At 47.9% G+C, this 18103-nt stretch overlaps 1 protein-coding gene across 3 annotated transcripts in view; it reads left to right on the forward strand.

Annotated features, from left to right (window-relative positions):
• The window catches only part of LOC110772695 (uncharacterized), a 35236-nt gene extending 18733 nt beyond the window's left edge, over window positions 1-16503 (forward strand). For all 3 annotated transcript variants that reach the window (XM_088248047.1, XM_088248048.1, XM_088248049.1), the window contains 2 exons: window positions 9652-10262; window positions 10355-16503. In XM_088248047.1, the coding sequence (XP_088104173.1) occupies window positions 12276-13358 (1083 nt within the window). In that variant the 5' untranslated portion in view covers window positions 9652-10262; window positions 10355-12275 and the 3' untranslated portion in view covers window positions 13359-16503. The remainder of the gene's footprint in view (window positions 1-9651; window positions 10263-10354) is intronic.
• The last annotated feature ends 1600 nt before the right edge of the window (window positions 16504-18103 follow it).

An 18103-nucleotide genomic window follows, 5' to 3' on the forward strand; every position in this document is an offset into this window, starting at 1 on the left:
GAAGAGAAGGAGTTTGTAGGAGGGTTTGGTGGAGAGAGATGGGAATGGGTGGCTTAAGTGTTTTTCTGGCAGCTTGACAGAGGCTCTGTCAAGTGTTATAACAATCTGCCAAAAGGGAGAAAATGAGGGAGAAGGGTGAGTTTTGTAGGTGAGAGAGGAAGCTTGCTCTCCAGATGTGGATGATGCTTGCTGGGTTGAAGAGGTCTCATTTTATAGCCGCTGGAAGCTGTCATTTCCCAAGAAACCCTAATTGGTTCAATCCAATTTGGCCGAGCTCTTCCCCTCCTTTCTCCTCCCCTCTTTTGATTTATCTTATCTTGGCAAAATCTCCTCTGTCCAATCTCACAAAATTAGGGATTTTGGGAGCTCAATGCTCTTCCCGCAACTGCCACAGGGGAGAACTTCTTATTTCCAACTATCTCCTTTCCTTCTTTCCTTCCTTCTTCTATGGCCAGATCTGATGAGGGAAAGAAATGGGTATGCATGCTGGTTCAAAGGGTGATTTCCCTCCTAGCAGTCTGCGCGCCAAGATCCCTGGGTCTTTTGGATGTCTTTGCTTGAAACTTGTTCCTTTTCTATGTGTTGGAGATTCCCAGCAGCTCTGCACATGTGGTCCTCCCAACCCCCTTTCATGGCTTTTGTTCTCTAGCCAAGTGTTGAGGCTCTTGCTCCCCTTATTCTAATTGTATGGGCCTCTTAAGACAACAATATGATTTATTAAATAAATGGGCTATCTCTATCAAGTGTTGGGTCGTCTTGATTGAAGCAATGGGCTACTCTTGGTTGGGCTATGGTGGTTGAAGTAATGGGCTATTTTTGGTTGGGCTATTGTGGTTGAAGTAATGGGCTATTTTCTCCATTGTGCTTACCCACGTTTGGGCCTAAGAAATGGGCTTGAGTCCCGAGGCTCCCAAGCAACCCGTGACTTCCATTTTTCGGCCCATCAACGGGCCTCATGACAACTTATTACCATCCATACCACAACCCACTCAAGCAAGCCCCGGACATTTGAGTGGCTTAGGCCCACTTATGCTTGTAGTGTGATTGGGTGTGAAATAATAATTTTCGCTTGGCATGGTGTAAAACCAGCCCTAAGCTCTAAAAGCCTACAGAGGGGGGGGGGGGGGGGGTGAAGTAGGCTACAGGTCAAGGACCAACCAATTTAAAAAGTTCTTGTTAATTCATACACACACACATACAAACAATTAAGTGATTAACAAGGTAAGACAATTAATAGCTGAAAGTAAACAACACACAAGAGTTGTTGACCCAGAAAACCCAAGTGGGTAAAAAACTGGGAGCACCAAGCTAGGAGAGATCCAATCCACTCATTAAGAAATACAAGAAAATGAAGGAAGACTTAGCTCAATCTATCACCTATAGGCAGCTTCAATCAACCTTTCAGCAAGCACCATTTCTTCATCTCTTAGCAGCAAATCCTCTCAAGAGCACCAAGCTCTAGTTGTATGTAATTTGATGTATGGAGTGAGTTATGGTTTCACAAATTCATCTATCTCAATCATAGAGCATGATTGAGCTAGACGAATGAAACATAAGTGTTGTGATGAATAAACTAGAAATAATGTATTTGAAGCATAAAGTTTATTTCAACATAACAACTACACAAAAATAGTTTACAGTCGAAATCTTGTAAATGTATACTTGGAGAAGTTTATATGTATACTATCAATCGTATACTCTCAAGTAACATATACTAGCTGAAACAATTATAAAGATTGAAGTAAGGAAAAAAGCAGCCAGCCATTAAAGATTTAAGGTCATCTTGGGGAAGCACTTATGTGAATGCAATCATTCTCATAACCCTCAAGAGTGAGAGCTGTTGGCTGAAGAAAAAAACTCTTTTCAGAGTTTTTCCACCCACTCGGTTTTCATGTCCAACATATATCTAGAGAGAAGGCAGAAGACATTTTATTAAAAATGCATGAGTTCCAGCTCACCTAGCAAGTCTGTTCGGAAGAATATATATAGAGCTTTTGACCAAACACTTTGTTACCAAGCCACATACTTTGAGCAAGGGAGCGGTTCAAGACAGAAAAAAAGAATAAAGAAAGTTTTATTCCTTTTGTAGACAAAGTGAGCTGACAAAGTTTAGGGAATGAAACAGAAGGCATGTGTTTGTCTTTTTAATAAACCCAAGGAGCTGCACTTTGAATCAAGGTTTGAAGAGTGGAATTTAAAAACTAGTTTATAACCCATCACTTGGAGAAGGTGGTAGACAAGAAGATAACAGCCAAGAGGTATGGGTTTAAAACTAATAAACAAATGAAATGCTTGAATCTTTTAGAAAACAAAACCGTTTGAGAGTAAGTAAATTATTCTCACGTGTTTGTCAGCCTTTTTGGAAGGGAAGGAATTAAAAAATCGTTAAGGCTGAAATAAAGAGAAATGTTGCAGCAAACAGGCAAAATTGAAAGTTGGATCAATACACGTGAACATGTATTAATCCAGTGAAAATGCATATGAGTTTTACCTTTGGCAACAACGTGAGGACTGTGATGATCTTCAATCTATTTCAATCTTAACCTCTAATCTATCTAGGAAACCAAGAATTAATACAATGGCTTTGTGAATTTACAAGAGAAGAGCCAAACTTAAAAATACAATACTTACAATCTCCCCCTTTGGTCTTTTCTTAAACAAAACCATAAGATTCAATTCTAGTACAACAGTAATAACCTATTGCTTTTGACAAAGTACTTGCACAACCTTCACAAGAAGAGTTAAATGATTCCAACAGATACACACAATTCATAGAAGCCATTTAATATAAGTTTAACAGATATTTTTACAAAAGCAACACGGAATTGAAATTGTCCCCCAAAATTGTCCCCTTTTTTGTCTTAGAAAAGACAAAGGGATCACAGACCAACTGAGTACAGCAAAGGAACAGCAAAAATAAAACACACAAAAGGACAACAACTCCCCCCCAACAGAAGCTCATAGCTCCCCCTCAACAGTGTCAATTCCGACACCTCCTAACCGGAAGCTTTCTCCGTACAGTAGGAATGGCTAGAGAAACAACAGGAGTTGGTGACGGATTACCAGAGCCACAAGGAAATTCTGCAGCAGATTTGCTTTTGCGAGATTTGAGAAGTGTGCTAATCAGGTCCTCATCTGAGATTGAATCAGCACAGGCTTCCTCAGCAGAGTTGTTAGGATCAGAGGAAACAAGTGGAGAAGCAGGAGGGTCATCATTCTTCGAGGAGGAAAAAGTACCTGTAATACCGTGAGATACCAATAAGTTTTGAATTGCAATGATAGAGGCTTGGTTGGCAAAAATGGCTTTTGACATTTCTGTTAACAGTTCATGCATGGTGTCCAGTTTGGAGTGAAGTGCAAGAATTGCAGTATCAGAGGAGGAGCTGGATGCAAGAGCAGTCGGAGGAGTGTGTTTTGACTTGGTAGAGGCCGCATCACTACGTTTGAAGGTGGTTGCATCCACAGTTAGAGGAAGATGTCTGGAGTCAGAAAAGAACACAAGACAACCTTCTTGAAGAGCAAGAGAGGTGATCAAGGAGGGAAAGACAAGCCAAGTGGATTTGTCATCCTTGTTCTGTACTCCGGCATGTAAGATACTGTAAAAAATTAGCCGACTGATGGGCACAGGATCAGAGGAGGAAATCATGAGACACGCCATGCCAACAAGGGATTTGGGAATTCTGGATTTGTTGGTGGGAGCAAAAACATTGGATTTGAGCAAATAGCAGAGACATCTACCTAGAGGAGTCATGTTGCCAATGGTGAAGGAACCTTTAGGTTTGACAGGACTCTCGGGTAAGAAGAGAGTGGAATTGATTTGCTCTAGGGATACGGACTCAGCTTTGTTCCAGAACAGAACATATTGGGCAGCAGAGGTGTATGGTAATTTGAAGAAGGAATCTATGATTTTGACACTGAGAGAGACATACTTTCCTCTACAAAGGACATAAATGGATTGATCTTGATCATCTATGTGTCTGCCGCGCAAATCTCACGGCCTGGAGTTCTGGGCCGAGGGGATATGCGTTAACACGCGGTTTCCTGCTTTTGGGTGCGGTGCGGTTGTGCGCGGGCGTGCCAGCACGGTCTACCGTGCGTCGATGTGTTGATGAGTGTTGGATGGATAAGTGGTGCGCCTATTTGAACTCGTCTTCCTAATCAAACGATTGTAGCCGAGAGAGGAAATGGTCTCGGCTGTTAGGTTCACGGCCTGAACTACAAGGCCGTTGAGTGATGGTGTTGGTGGTGGGTTTTGGGCGGTGCTCCGGCGCGCTGCTCAGGGAGCGATGGTCGTGTGATATATGGGGTGAGTGAACGAACAACAAGGATGGTGCTCCGGCGCCTTGAAAATCAAGGGTCGTATGATATATTGATGAATGGATTTTCCTTACAATCTAACACTACTCCTAGGAAAGCAAGTAAAGATATTGAAAGTGCATTACAGGAAAAAATAAGTTGCTCCGTGGGAGGCTTTGTTTTGGTGTTGAACCCTTTGAATGTAGCTCGAGTCTTGTATTTATAGGAAGAGTCTCTGGAGGAGTAATCGAGGCTAAAAATCTGCATGGTGGAGCTTGATTGGAGCAAGTGGGCAGTCCAATCGACATTTGGGATCGTGAAGTATGGTGGTGTGACCCCGGAAATCCCGGTGAATCTCGGCCGCCGCTCTTGATCGTGGGTTCTGAGCTTCTGGCCGTGGAGACGCATTTATGGCCTGGATAGCCGGTGAACCAATATCTCAGGCTGTCAGAATTCTTGTGAGAATGTCCACGTCTAATCACTCTGATCCTCATCACCAAATCCTGACTTCAGTCACTTCCCACTTTCCCTCATGCATTAAATGCTTCTTTGTGGCCAGTGGGTTTGCTGCATTAAATAGGCTCTACTTCATTAAATGAAGCCTGGGACCCTGTTGTCACGTGATGATTTGCCTTTAATGCCTTGGCCGTGATTTTGTTCGGCCTCGGCCTCGGCCTGCGCTTGAGGCCGAGATGATCATGCCTTAGCATTTCTTCTTTTGTCTTTAGGACGGCGAAGTACCCTGCCGAAACGCTGCGTTTCAGTTTTTACGAACAAGTGCCAGGGCCGAGAGAAGGGGCTCCTTCGGCCAGCTTATGGCCGTGATTTATCAGGCACAAACATTGCCCCCACATCCCTGGATTCTTCGACCTCGGCATGGGTAGGGGCCGAATGGATTCCAAGGGATGGACCCTTTGCATTCCTTCTCCTTGGGTTTCAACAAATGACCGCTGCCGGAGCAATTATGGAGTTCAGGTCTTGCTTGGATACGGCCATGGCACTCGGTCTGCTCGACTCGGCTCAGCTGGATGAACTGCAAGCCCGCCTAGCTGAAGGCAAAGAAATGATCGGCCGGTATGCTGAAGCCGTCACGAGGATGGCCGAAGGGAGCTCGCTTGAGCAGGATCTGGAGGCGATCAAAGAACAAGTTCTGCCAGCAATGGCCCGATTGAAAGAGAATGACCTCGCGGTCCAACGGGAAACTGAAGAACTTGCGCAGGTCGAGGCTCAGATCGCCGAGCTCCAGGCTCGTCGAGCTCTCATACTCCAGCGCCGAGATGGCGCGGTTGCGACCGGGAAAGGACTGAAGTCCTCGGCCAAGCAAATCCTCAAGGGAGCGACCGAGACGAAGAAGGCCCTGGCCGAAAGGAAGCTGATCCGAGCTAGATGGTAGGCAGACATCGACGGCGGGGACATTGCTTGGAGAAGGATCACCTGCCTGATCTGGGGGATGTTCAGCGAAGGGGTATAGGCGAGTGGCGAGTGACTTGTTTCGGACATATTTTGGGATGTAATAATTAACCATATACATACATTATTTTATTCACACACATATATATATATATATATATATATTTTTTTTGTTTACGACCACGGACAGATATACAGATATATGTATATGTTATTTCGGCCGTGACTGGCCGTTCTCTTTTTTTTCCGTAAGTAACGACCCTTTTAACTATATGTAAGGCAAGGGCCTTCTTTTTTGAAAAACGAAATGTGTACTTTCCTTTTCTATATGACGGCCGGGCCTTTCGCTTTAGCCCGTCCGCCTACCTTCCTTTTTTCTTCTTCTTGACTTTCTTGTCGTAGGTCCTTGGCGCCATTTTCTTTTGAACTTGCGCCGAGTTGTAGACGTCAAGTCTCGACTCTTTCAGATCTTCTAAATTCCCGGGCGTCATCCGCTTTAGTGGTTTATTAGTGTCGTGGCCGTCGGCCAAGATATAAGGAGATGTGCCCACGGCCGAGTTTTTTGAGGCGCGGCGTGCCCAAAAAACTTTAGGAAATAAATTGCGCCAAACCATGAGCTTGCTTAATAGGCACGGCTTTGTGCACCCTGGTGCCCCCGGCTCCCCCTGTACTGAAACGTCTTTCAAGACAGATCGGATGTCTTCGATCTGAAACCCTTGAAAAGGCCTGCTTCGCTGCGCATTGCTTCGCGGCCATTCCTGCTGGGTCATTTGAGCATAAAGCTCGGTCGCTGCGACCGAACCGGGCAATTTCAAGGGGACGCTTGGGTGCGGCCATCGAGGTATGGCCGCCTGGTTCTGCTGAACCGCATCATAATGGAAATCTTGGCGCGTTTGCATTGTCGTCTGAATGGCCGGACCGTGTATTTGTAATAGTAGTGCAGCGGTTGAGCCTTTCTGATTGCATTGTCGTGGTGACGCCTCGGTTACATCGCTCTGGCCGGGCTGTGCCTGGTCGGCCAAAGTATGGGTTGGGCCGAGATGCTTGACTGTAGACAACGCGGGGCTACCCCGCCCTAATGCTTTGGCTAAGGCGTGTAGTGGGCCGCATGCTGTCTTTGCCGATTGGTTTGGTCCGGGACTCGCCCTTGTGGGCTGGGATTGCCCCCAGCTGTCGGTCGGCGGCAAAGAATGCTGGCCGTAGCCTAACGCTTGGGTGTGGGCCGAGACGCCGAGGCTGCTGCTTTCGCCGTAAGGCTCGATTCTGTCGTGCTCTTGGCCCCTCGGTCCGGCTCTGGGAGGTGTCGCGGGCGAGGCCACCGGCATCCTCTCTTGAAAGAGCGTTCGCAGTTCTGAGGAGAACCTGTCCATCGCGGCCATGAAGGATGTTTCTATCCTGTAGGCCTGCTTGGACATCAGTTCCTCCACCACTGCCTGTTCCTGCATGGACTCGGCTGTATGATCCGTCGTCACTGGAACGCTGGCCGAGATCCCGACCGTATGTTCGGTCTCGGTAATTGGTGAAGTGGACTCAGGAGTCTCAGAAGTCATTTCGACGGCTTTGTTTTTGAGCTTTGCCTGTGCCCTAGTTTCCACCATAAATTTTTTGACAAGTGTCCCACCGGGCGTGCCAAAAGTGTTTGCCGCGCAAATCTCATGGCCTGGAGTTCCGGGCCGAGGGGATATGCGTTAACACGCGGTTTCCTGCTTTTGGGTGCATTGCGGTTGTGCGCGGGCGTGCCAGCACGGTCTACTGTGCGTCGATGTGTTGATGAGTGTTGGATGGATAAGTGGTGCGCCTGTTTGAACTCGTCTTCCTAATCAAACGATTGTAGCCGAGAGAGGAAATGGTCTCGGCTGTTAGGTTCACGGCCTGAACTACAAGGCCGTTGAATGATGGTGTTGGTGGTGGGTTTTGGGCGGTGCTCCGGCGCGCTGCTCAGGGATCGACGGTCGTGTGATATATGGGGTGAGTGAACGAACAACAAGGATGGTGCTCCGGCGCCTTGAAAATCAAGGGTCGTATGATATATTGATGAATGGATTTTCCTTACAATCTAACACTACTCCTAGAAAAGCAAGTAAAGATATTGAAAGTGCATTACAGGAAAAAATAAGTTGCTCCGTGGGAGGCTTTGTTTTGGTGTTGAACCCTTTGAATGTAGCTCGAGTCTTGTATTTATAGAAAGAGTCTCTAGAGGAGTAATAGAGGCTAAAAATCTGCATGGTGGAGCTTGATTGGAGCAAGTGGGCAGTCCAATCGACATTTGGGATCGTGAAGTATGGTGGTGTGACCCCAGAAATCCCGATGAATCTCGGCCGCCGCTCTTGATCGTGGGTTCTGAGCTTCTGGCCGTGGAGACGCATTTATGGCCTGGATAGCCGGTGAACCAATATCTCAGGCTGTCAGAATTCTTGTGAGAATGTCCACGTCTAATCACTCTGATCCTCATCACCAAATCCTGACTTCAGTCACTTCCCACCTTCCCTCATGCATTAAATGCTTCTTTGTGGCCAGTGGGTTTGCTGCATTAAACAGGCACTACTTCATTAAATGAAGCCTGGGACCCTGCTGTCACGTGATGATTTGCCTTTAATGCCTTGGAAGTGATTTTGTTCGGCCTCGGCCTAGGCTTGCGCTTGAGGCCGAGATGATCATGCCTTAGCATTTCTTCTTTTGTCTTTAGAACGGCGAAGTACCCTGGCGAAACGCTGTGTTTCAGTTTTTACGAACAAGTGCTAGGGCCGAGAGAAGGGGCTCCTTCGGCCAGCTTATGGCCGTGATTTATCAGGCACAAACACTATGTCAATATCAGATGGAATGTTTGCAAAAACTTCCTTCACAATGTGTTCATTATACTGTTGAATGTGTGTGCACAGAGGTTTGAGAGAGAGCCTATGGACAAGTGCTAGAAATTCCTTAGGCATAGAGCGTAGACTAAACACACATTCAGACAGAATTTTTCAAAAAATAGTGACAGAATCGAAACGAGATTGCTCAGAGGAGGAAGAGAACCTTTTGACAAACAGAGAGGGTTGATCGCCCGGAGATGAAGGATGAAAAGATGGACCAGCAGGAGGTGGCCCTTGAGTGCCTGAAGGAGTCGGGTTAGTGACGTGAGAGGAGCCAGAGGCGGTTTCTTCCATTGAAGCAGAGAGATGAGAGATGGGATGCGAAGAGATGAGAGAGAGAGAGAGTTAGAGAAACTGAGAGGAGGGGCGGAGAAACTGAGGAGAGGAGGCACAAGAACACGTCTTGAGAGAGAGAGAGAGTGTGTGCCCTAGGAAACAACAAACTGTCAGAAAAAAAAAACAACGCCAGTAAGAGAGAGAGAACTTACCCTTGGGAACAACAAGCTGACACACAATAAAAAAGGAAAATTACAAGGGAAAAAAAACAAATAAACAAACAACCACAGAAAGGGTGCGAATGTGCCAATCCTGGTGGAAGTATTAATACAACATCTCTTGTATTAATCCCATACTAGCTAGAATTGAACTTTTGATATGAAGCCCAATGGAAAACATACGAAACACTGAGTTAGATAAGGAAAAGAATAAGAACTGCACCGCAACAGAAAAAAAAGTAGAAACACCGTTTTTTTTGTTGGGAAAATTAAGAACAAATGCGCAGTGCAGTTTTTACTCTTTTGGTCCAATACCTATAGATTTTCGTAGGAACTCAAATCTGGGAGAATCAAGTGGTTTGGTTAACAAATCTGCAAGTTGATGCTCAGTGGGACAATAAGTAAGTTTTAAAATTCCATCTTCTACAAGATCCCTGATAAAATGATGTCGAATATCAATATGTTTGGTTCTTGTATGTTGTATGAGATTTTTAGCAAGGCACATGGCAGAAATATTATCGCAGTAGACAAGGAAGGTGTTCTCAATGACACCGTAATCTCTTAGCATTTGTTTCATCCACATTAATTGAGTGCAACAGTTTCCTGCAGCAATATATTCAGATTCAGTGGAGGAAAGGGCGACACTAGTTTGTTTTTTACTTAACCAAGAGACTAAGGTTTGCTGACGCGATTCCAAAGCACCGAAGCATGCGCATACTTCAAAAAAGGTTTGCTGACGCCCACAAAGGCAGGACTAAAAGCTCGGGACCTAAGGTAGTGGTGGCAGTTGATGATGATGGAAGTGACGAAGATGATGCTGTAGAACCTGGGATTAGCACCCATGAGCAAGAGAGGATTCACGACACAAGTGGCATGGATGAGGACCTGGACAAAGACCAATATTACTGCCTTGATGAAGGCACCTACCTGGATCCCAACACTCACTCGAAGGAGCCAGATGCCTCAAACATGCCTCTCGGATTTGCTAGCAGCCACGGGCGACGCATTAACGTTGAACCAGTATCGGACACCCTTCCTGCTTGTTTTATTTACATATATATGTCGCGCACTGCCTGCTTTAACTCACAATTCATGCTCCGCTCCTCTTCTGCAGATTGTCCTTACCGCTAAAGACATGACATGCCATTCCACATAGGCTGGCTCTAGTCTTCCTGCTGCTGTCACCGACACCACACAAGCTACCAACAAGGTATTCATCGTATGTTTTTCCTCCTCTATGCTTTGGTTTTGCCTCCTCTCGTGCCATCTGTCATCTTGACTTGTTTTTGTTTCTTTTATTAGATTGAGGGTGCTCCACAAGGCGCAGAGGGTACACCTTATACTCCTCCAATTGACGCAGCTGCTGATGCCGCCCTGCACCTCCCAGCGGTGCCGCCTCCTACTTCTCCTCTTCCTAGAACATCTGACACAGCTGCTGGCAGGACTCTGAACCTTCCAGCAGCATCGCCTCGTGGTGAAGCTACTAGCGAGAGTCTGCAGGTTGGTGATGTTCCCACCAAGAGTGCCCCCATGGGGCATTTATTAGAGGGAAATCTATCCTGGCAGGATTGGGAGAATTCTTTCACTGCGTTCAAAGCCTTCTTTGATGGTGGCGTCAAAATTCTTCGGTCCGTCGATGAGCTTCTTCCACTTTGCTACAAATTTGATGGATATGCGACGTTCCAGGGTGCTTTCGTATTCCCGAAAACAGTTGAAGTTTTGAAGAAATTCATGGACAAATACGGAGGTGTTTGTGCTTGATAAATCACGGCCATAAGTTGGCCGAAGGAGCCCCTTCTCTCGGCCCTGACACTTGTTCGTAAAAGCTGAAACACAGCGTTTCGCCAGGGTACTTCGCCTTCCTAAAGACAAAAGAAGAAATGCTAAGGCATGATCATCTCAGCCTCAAGCGCAGGCCGAGGCCAAGGCCAAGCAAAATCACGGCCAGGAATATTAAAGTCAGATCATCACGTTATAACAGGGACCCAGGCTTCATTTAATGAAGTAGTGCCTGTTTAATGCAGCAAACCCATTGGCCACAAAGAAGCATTTAATGCATGAGGGAAGGTGGGAAGTGACTGAAGTCAGAATTTGGTGATGGGGATCAGAGTGATTAGATGTGGACATTCTCACAAGAATTCTGACAGCCTGAGATATTGGTTCACCAGCTATCCAAGCCATAAATGCGTCTCCACGGCCAGAAGCTCAGAACCCACGATCAAGAGCGGCGGCCGAGATTCACCGAGATTTCCGGGGTCACACCACCTTACTTCACGATCCCAAATGTCGATTGGACTGCCCACTTGCTCCAATCCAGCTCCACCATGCAGATTTTTAGCCTCGATTACTCCTGCAGGGACTCTTCCTATAAATACAAGACTCGAGCTACATTCAAAGGGTTCAACACCAAAATAAAGCCTCCCACGGAGCAATTTATTTTTTCCTATAATGCACTTTCAATATCTTTACTTGCTTTCCTAGGAGTAGTGGTAGATTGTAAGGAAAATCCATTCATCAATATATCATACGACCCTTGATTTTCAAGGCGCCGGAGCACCATCCTTGTTGTTCGTTCACTCACCCCATATATCATACGACCGTCGCTCCTGAGCAGCGCGCCGGAGCACCGCCCAAAACCCACCACCTACACCATCACTCAACGACCTTGTAGTTCAGGCCGTGAACCTAACAGCCGAGACCAGTTCCTCTCTCGGCTACAATCGTTTGATTAGGAAGACGAGTTCAAACAGGCGCACCACTCAACCATCCAACACTCATCAACACATCGACGCACGGTAGACCGTGCTGGCACGCCCGCGCACAAACCGCACCGCACCCAAAAGCAGGAAACCGCGTGTTAACGCATATCCCCTCGGCCCGGAACTCCAGGCCGTGAGATTTGCGCGGCAGACACTTTTGGCACGCCCGGTGGGATTCTTGTCAAAAATTTATGGTGGAAACTAGGGCACAGGCAAAGCTAAAAAACAAAACCGTCGAAATGACTTCTGAGACTCCTGAGTCCACTTCACCATTTACCGAGACCGAACATACGGTCGGGATCTCGGCCAGCTTTCCAGTAATGACGGATCGTACGGCCGAGTCCATACAGGAACAAGCAGTAATGGAGGATTTGATATCCAGGCAGGCTTACAGGATGGAGACATCCTTCATGGCCACAGTGGACAGATTCACTTCAGAGCTATGAACGCTTTTCCAGGAGAAAATGCCGATGACTTCGCCCGCAACACTCCCTGGAGCCGGACATAGAAGTCAGGAATGTGAAAGGATTGAGCCATACGGCGAAAGCAGCAGCCTCGGCGTCTTTTCCCGTACCCAAGCGTTAGGCTACGGCCAGCATCCTTTGCCGCCGACCAACAGCTGGGGGCAGGCCCAACCCACAAGGGCGAATCCCGGGCCAAACCAACCGGCAAAGAAAGCATGTAGCCCACTCCACGCTCTAGCCAAAGCATTCAGGAGGAGTCCTACGGTGTCTACGGCCGAGCAATTCGGCCCAACCCATACTATGGCCAATCAAGCACAGTTCGGCCAAAGCAGTATGACCGAAGCGTTACCACAACAATGCGAGCAAAAAGGCATGACTGTTGCACTATCATTGCAAATACACGATTCGGCCAGTCAGACGACAATGCAAACGCGCTTGGGTTCCCTTTACGATACAGATCAGCAGAACCAGGTGACTATACCTCGATGGCCGGCTGACCGAGATTATCTCGGCCAAACCCACGACGCTCCTCTGAAAGTACCCGGCTCGGTCGAAATGACCGAGCCCCCTGCTCAAAAGACCCAGCAGGAAAAGCCGCGAAAAGATGCGCAACAGGGCGAGTCTTTTCGAGGGTTTGGGATCGAAGACATCCGATCTACCTTGAAAGGTGTGTCAATACGAGGGGAGCCGAGGGTGCTAGGGTGCGCAAAGCCGCGCCTATTAAGCGAGCCCATGGTTCGGCATGATTTATCTCCTAAAGTTTTTTGGGCGCGCCGCATTTCGGAAAACTCGGCCGTGGGCACACCTACTTATGCCTCGGCCAAGAGCCAAGACACTAGTGAGTTACTAAGGTTGATGGTTCGATTTCTTCGAGATATCAGGCAACACCACAAAAAGAAAGAGGGCTGCTCGCGAATAATGCCCAGGAGTTCAGGGAGTTCAAAACAGTTGGAACTCGACGCCTACGACTTGGCGCAAGTTCAAAAGAAAATGGCGCCGAGAACCTACGACAAAAAAGTCAAGAAAAAGAAAAAAAGGGGAAGTAGGCAGACATGCCGAACAAAGGGCGCGGCCGTCAAATAGAAAAGGAAAGTATACGTTTCGTTTTTCAGAAAAGAAGGCCCTTGCCTACATTTAGTTAGAAGGGGCATTACTTACAAAAAAAAAAAAAAAGAACGGCCAGTCACGGCCGAAATAATATATATATCTGTCTATGTGAAGTCATAAAACAGAAGATAAACTATATGTATAGATAATTTAAAAATGTATGTGAATATTTATTACATCCCAAAAAAAAAAAAAAAAAAAATAGTTGAGATGGCCGCTCTTCGCCCGCCTAGACCCCTTCGCTGAACATTCCCCAGATCAGGCAGGTGATCCTTCTCCAAGCAATGTCCCCACCGTTGATGTCCGCCTGCCATCTCGCTCGAATCAGCTTCTGCTCGGCCAGGGCCTTCTTCGTCTCGGTCGCTGCCTTGAGGATTCATTTGGCCGAGGATTTCAGCTCGCTCCCGGCTGTGACCGCGCCATCTCGGCGTTGGAGGATGAGATCTCGGTGAGCCTGGAGCTCGGTAATCTGGGCCTCAACCTGCGCAAGCTCTTCATTCTCTCGTTGGATGACGAGGTCATTTTCTTTCAGTCGGGCCATTGCAGGATGAACTTGTTCTTTAATCACCTCCAGATCCTGCTCAAGCGAGCTCCCCTCGGCCATCCGCGTGATAGCTTCAGCATACCGGCCAATCATCTCTTCGCCTTCGGCCAGACGAGCTTGCAGTTCATCCAGTTGAGCCGAGTCGAGCAGACCGAGCGCCATGGCCGTATCCAGGCAGGACCTAAACTCCGTAATCGCCCCGGCGGCAGTCATTTGCCGAACATCAAAGAGAAGGAACTCCCGGAGCCGTTCAATAACGGTCTTGGAATCCTCGTCCAAGGGAGCCGAGGCCGAGCTTCCCCCTTCCTCATGGAGGCTGGCGTATAGCTCCTCGAGATCATCGGAGGAGGTGGCCTCCTGAACATAAGAGGGAGAAGGGGTAAGAGATAGTTAACTAGGACATAAAGGGATAAACAAAAAAGGAGGTCGAATACTCACGGGGAGTGAAAGGTCGGTCATCACCGCCGAAGGAGTCCGCAGGAGACTCGGCACACTCACGACCGTGGCTCCAGTCATCACCGGCTCGGCCACGACCGTGGAGTCCTGGAACGACGGCATCGGAGGCATGGTCGCGGCAACCATGGCTAGCGACGGTGACGATTGGGGAGGCTAGAGACAAAAATTCGGTCAGAAGTATAGAACATATCAAAAGAGAACAATAAAAGCCAAGTATATTGAAGGCAAATTCTTACCGAGCAAAAGGAGATGCCGCTTGGGCGACGAGGGGTGGACGTCAAAGGCCCACTTGGCACGTCCACAGCAGGCTCTTCGGTGGCCTCGTCAGTTGCCTCCTCAGCGGCCTCTTCATTAGCCTCCTCGTCGCCCTCGTCGACGGCCTCTTCGGCAGCTCCCTCAGCGGCTTCTTCGGCAGCTCCCTCAGCGGCCTCTTCGGCGACTTCCTCGGCGATCTCCTCGGCCGTCCCCTCTGCAGCCTCCTCGGCAGGCGTCACCTCTGCGGGCGCGATCTCAGCATCGAGCGCCTCAGCCACTTCCTCGACGGCGGCCGCCCCCTCAACCGTCGCCTCTGCGGCCCCCGCCTCCTCGACCACCATGTGGGCAACGGCCGCCTCCTTTACGAACGGCACCTCGACCGTAGCCTCCTCCTTGACTATTACCATATCCTGAGGAAGGAACCAGATTATCAGAATGCACAAAAGAGGAAAAAGGACGCCAGGGGGTGGTACTTACGATCGCAGAGGGGGCCTCACTCACAGTCGCAGGAGGAGCCTCCTCTTTACCTCTGCCCTCCGAGGAGGTAAAAAGGGTCCTCTTCCTCGGCCGCTGCGGGGCAGCCATTTCGGCCGCGGCACTTTGGGCTGTTGCGGCCTCAGTGCCCGACGCCTCTCAACTCCTCTTGCGACCCGAGGCTGCGTATACAAAGAAAAGAGACAAGAGTAAGATGACCAGAGACAAACTGGTTTAAAAAGGCCGGTGAGGAATAAACGATAAAGAGAAAAATTAGGCGAGGGTTACCCGCAGCAGTGGATGGTCGAGACGTTGGGGAGGTGTTAAGCTCATAATTTCATACATATACATGCCCTATTTACTTACTTCTTTTGCTTAGTTTCTTAGATTTCTAAGTTATTTGCCTCCCTTTGTGTGTTTTGTAGGCAAATAGAGCAAGAGAGCATAATTCATGCAATTCAAGCATGTTAAGGCCTAATTTGGATGAATGGATGAAGAGCTTAAAAGACAAACTCATTTTGGCTACAGCCCCCTGCCAGTCCAGTTCCGTAGGTCATATTGCAAGCTTTGTTTCAGCAACCTACACAGCTCGGATGAGGCAGAATTCGTCATGAAAGTTGTTCCAATGGGTGTGTACTATAACATATCCAAAATTCAGCCCCATTGGATAAATATGGAGTCTGTTACCTAGCAAACACAGAGCCATGCTCAGGATGGATTTTATCAGCGCGCAAAATGAGTTAGCAATTTGTTTTGGCCTTAACTTCCTCCTCCGACCTTGGATTGGCCCAAATGATATATGGCTGGAAAGAAGACATTCTGAAATTCAATTTGGAGTACTGAAAGTCGTCATTTGCGTAAGAGAAGCCCAAATTGTAAGCCCTTGAAGTTGCTGGTCATGCTGACCTCAGGATGAGCTGGTTGGAAGCTTGGTCATGGTGAGCTAGGCATGAGCTATTGTAGCTGGTTGGAAGCTTGGTCATGGTGACATGAAGATGAGCTAGGGCTGCTGGTGGGATTTATTGGTGAAGTGCAGCAACCAATTCAAATTTTCTAATACAAGTGCATCAACCAATTCAAGATTTTATAATACAAGTGTTGTATGCATTAGCCATATTGAATTCAGATTTTCTCTTCCCTTAGGCCTATAAATAGGGATGTTCTCTAAGCTTGTAAACACACCCCAAGGGGGGGAGCTCTCAAACACTTCTCTAGAGCTCCCCTCCCTTCTCTCCCTCAAATTCTCTTAATTTTGCTTTCTAGTTCTCAATTCTAGCTTTCCTTTTGCTTCTTAGTTGTAGTTTATTTTTCTTTGTAATGTAAATTCTTTTCTTAAGTTTTCAAGTTGAATTAGTTTCCAAGTTTCAATTATGGTTTTTGTTCTTATTCATTATGCTTATAAGTTAATATGCTAGTTTGAATGATTGATCACCATTTAGGCTTGCATGTTAGCTATCTTGGTTTGAATTAAGAGTATACACCATGCTTTAATTCGAATTGAACTATGAATAGGAAGAGTATGTATGGACATTCGACAACAGGGATTAGATACATACTTGGTTGTTTAAAATGTTCTTCTATGCTTAATGGGTTCCTAATGCTTAATTTTAGGTTAGACAACAAATGATCAAATTAGGGAATTAGGAACACAAGGTTATGACCACACACCATGGCTTAATCATACTTTAGCTAGAATCAATCCGTTAATCTAATTGAACTTGGGAACTTATTTGCTTGAGTTACTTATTTCTTTCTTCCTTGTTTTATGTTCTTTGTTTTTGTTTCTATTTTGTGTAGGGAAACTAAATTGGATCATTCAATCACCAATCCCTGTGGAATCGACCTCGCACTTACATATGCTATACTACCAACGGTTCGTGCACTTGCGAGTATCACAAGTTGAGGATGCAGCTTAATCCATTTTGGTGCAGCTGTATCTACACAACAGGAGGCTGACACGGTCCCATGCGCCAGCGTCTTTCGTCCCCCCACCGCAGGTGTCGCCCTGGGAGCTGGGGCCACGGTCGATGATGGGGCCGCGGTGGAGGCCACGGCCGCTGACCTAGCCAGGGGAGGGGCCGGCACCCTGGGGGCGACTACGGCCGGGGCACTTGGCCGGGGCGGCCCGGCCGAGCAAGGCAGACTCGGAACTGCGTTCCAGTTCTCTCGGCCAAGCCGTAGAAGAATTTATAGCAGAAGGCCGTGGCGTTATGCTTCTTGGGGGCTCGAGCAAATGCGTTGGCTAGCGGCTCGTTGTCTTAGGAAGCGGCCACCCCCCTCAGCTCTGGGAAGTAGGCCTGCAGCCAGAACTGGAAGGCCCACAGTGGACCACCGTGCTTCGGCTTCATCCCATCAGTAACGATGTCATGAAGCGTGCGGTAGATGTGGCCGAGTAGGAACGGGCCGAGTGCTAACCTGCCGCCCTGTGCTAGGTAATCGGCCAGGTGGGCGAACTCCAGGGTAACCTTGTTCGCCTGGGTGCAAAACACGAATTTGCACAACCAGTAAAGCAAGAACGCGGCGTGTTCAACCTCGCCAAGAGGGGCAATGGCATCGTCTTCAGCGCTGTCTTCTACGCCGAAGTTGCTGTAGAAACTAGAGTAGTTGAGCATGTTCTTCGCCTTGCTCCCAGCAACTCTCGCAAGAGTAGGCCAAGTAGCCTTAAAGCTCCCTTCTACCTCGGGAGCAACAAGGGCGGCGTTTACTTCCACGCCGAGGGGGGACAGGCCGAACAGAGCGGCCATGTCTAGAACGGTCGGCGTCATCATGCCGAACCGAAAGTTCATGGTGTTGGTGGCCGACGACCAGAAGCACAGGGCCGCGGCCAAGAGCGACCGATCCATGACGAGCGGCCGATCGAATAGCTTGATCAAGTGGTAGATGCCTTGATCCTTCCATTGTTGACCGAAGAAATGCTCCATCCTCGGTAGCCATTTTTCCCAGTCTGGGGTCACGGTTGGCCATTGCTGCTGCGGCCTGAGGACATTCCAGT

This window comes from Prunus avium, chromosome 2 (assembly GCF_965620075.1).
Source record: "Prunus avium chromosome 2, drPruAviu1.hap1.1, whole genome shotgun sequence".
Classification (NCBI taxonomy): Eukaryota; Viridiplantae; Streptophyta; class Magnoliopsida; order Rosales; family Rosaceae; genus Prunus; species Prunus avium.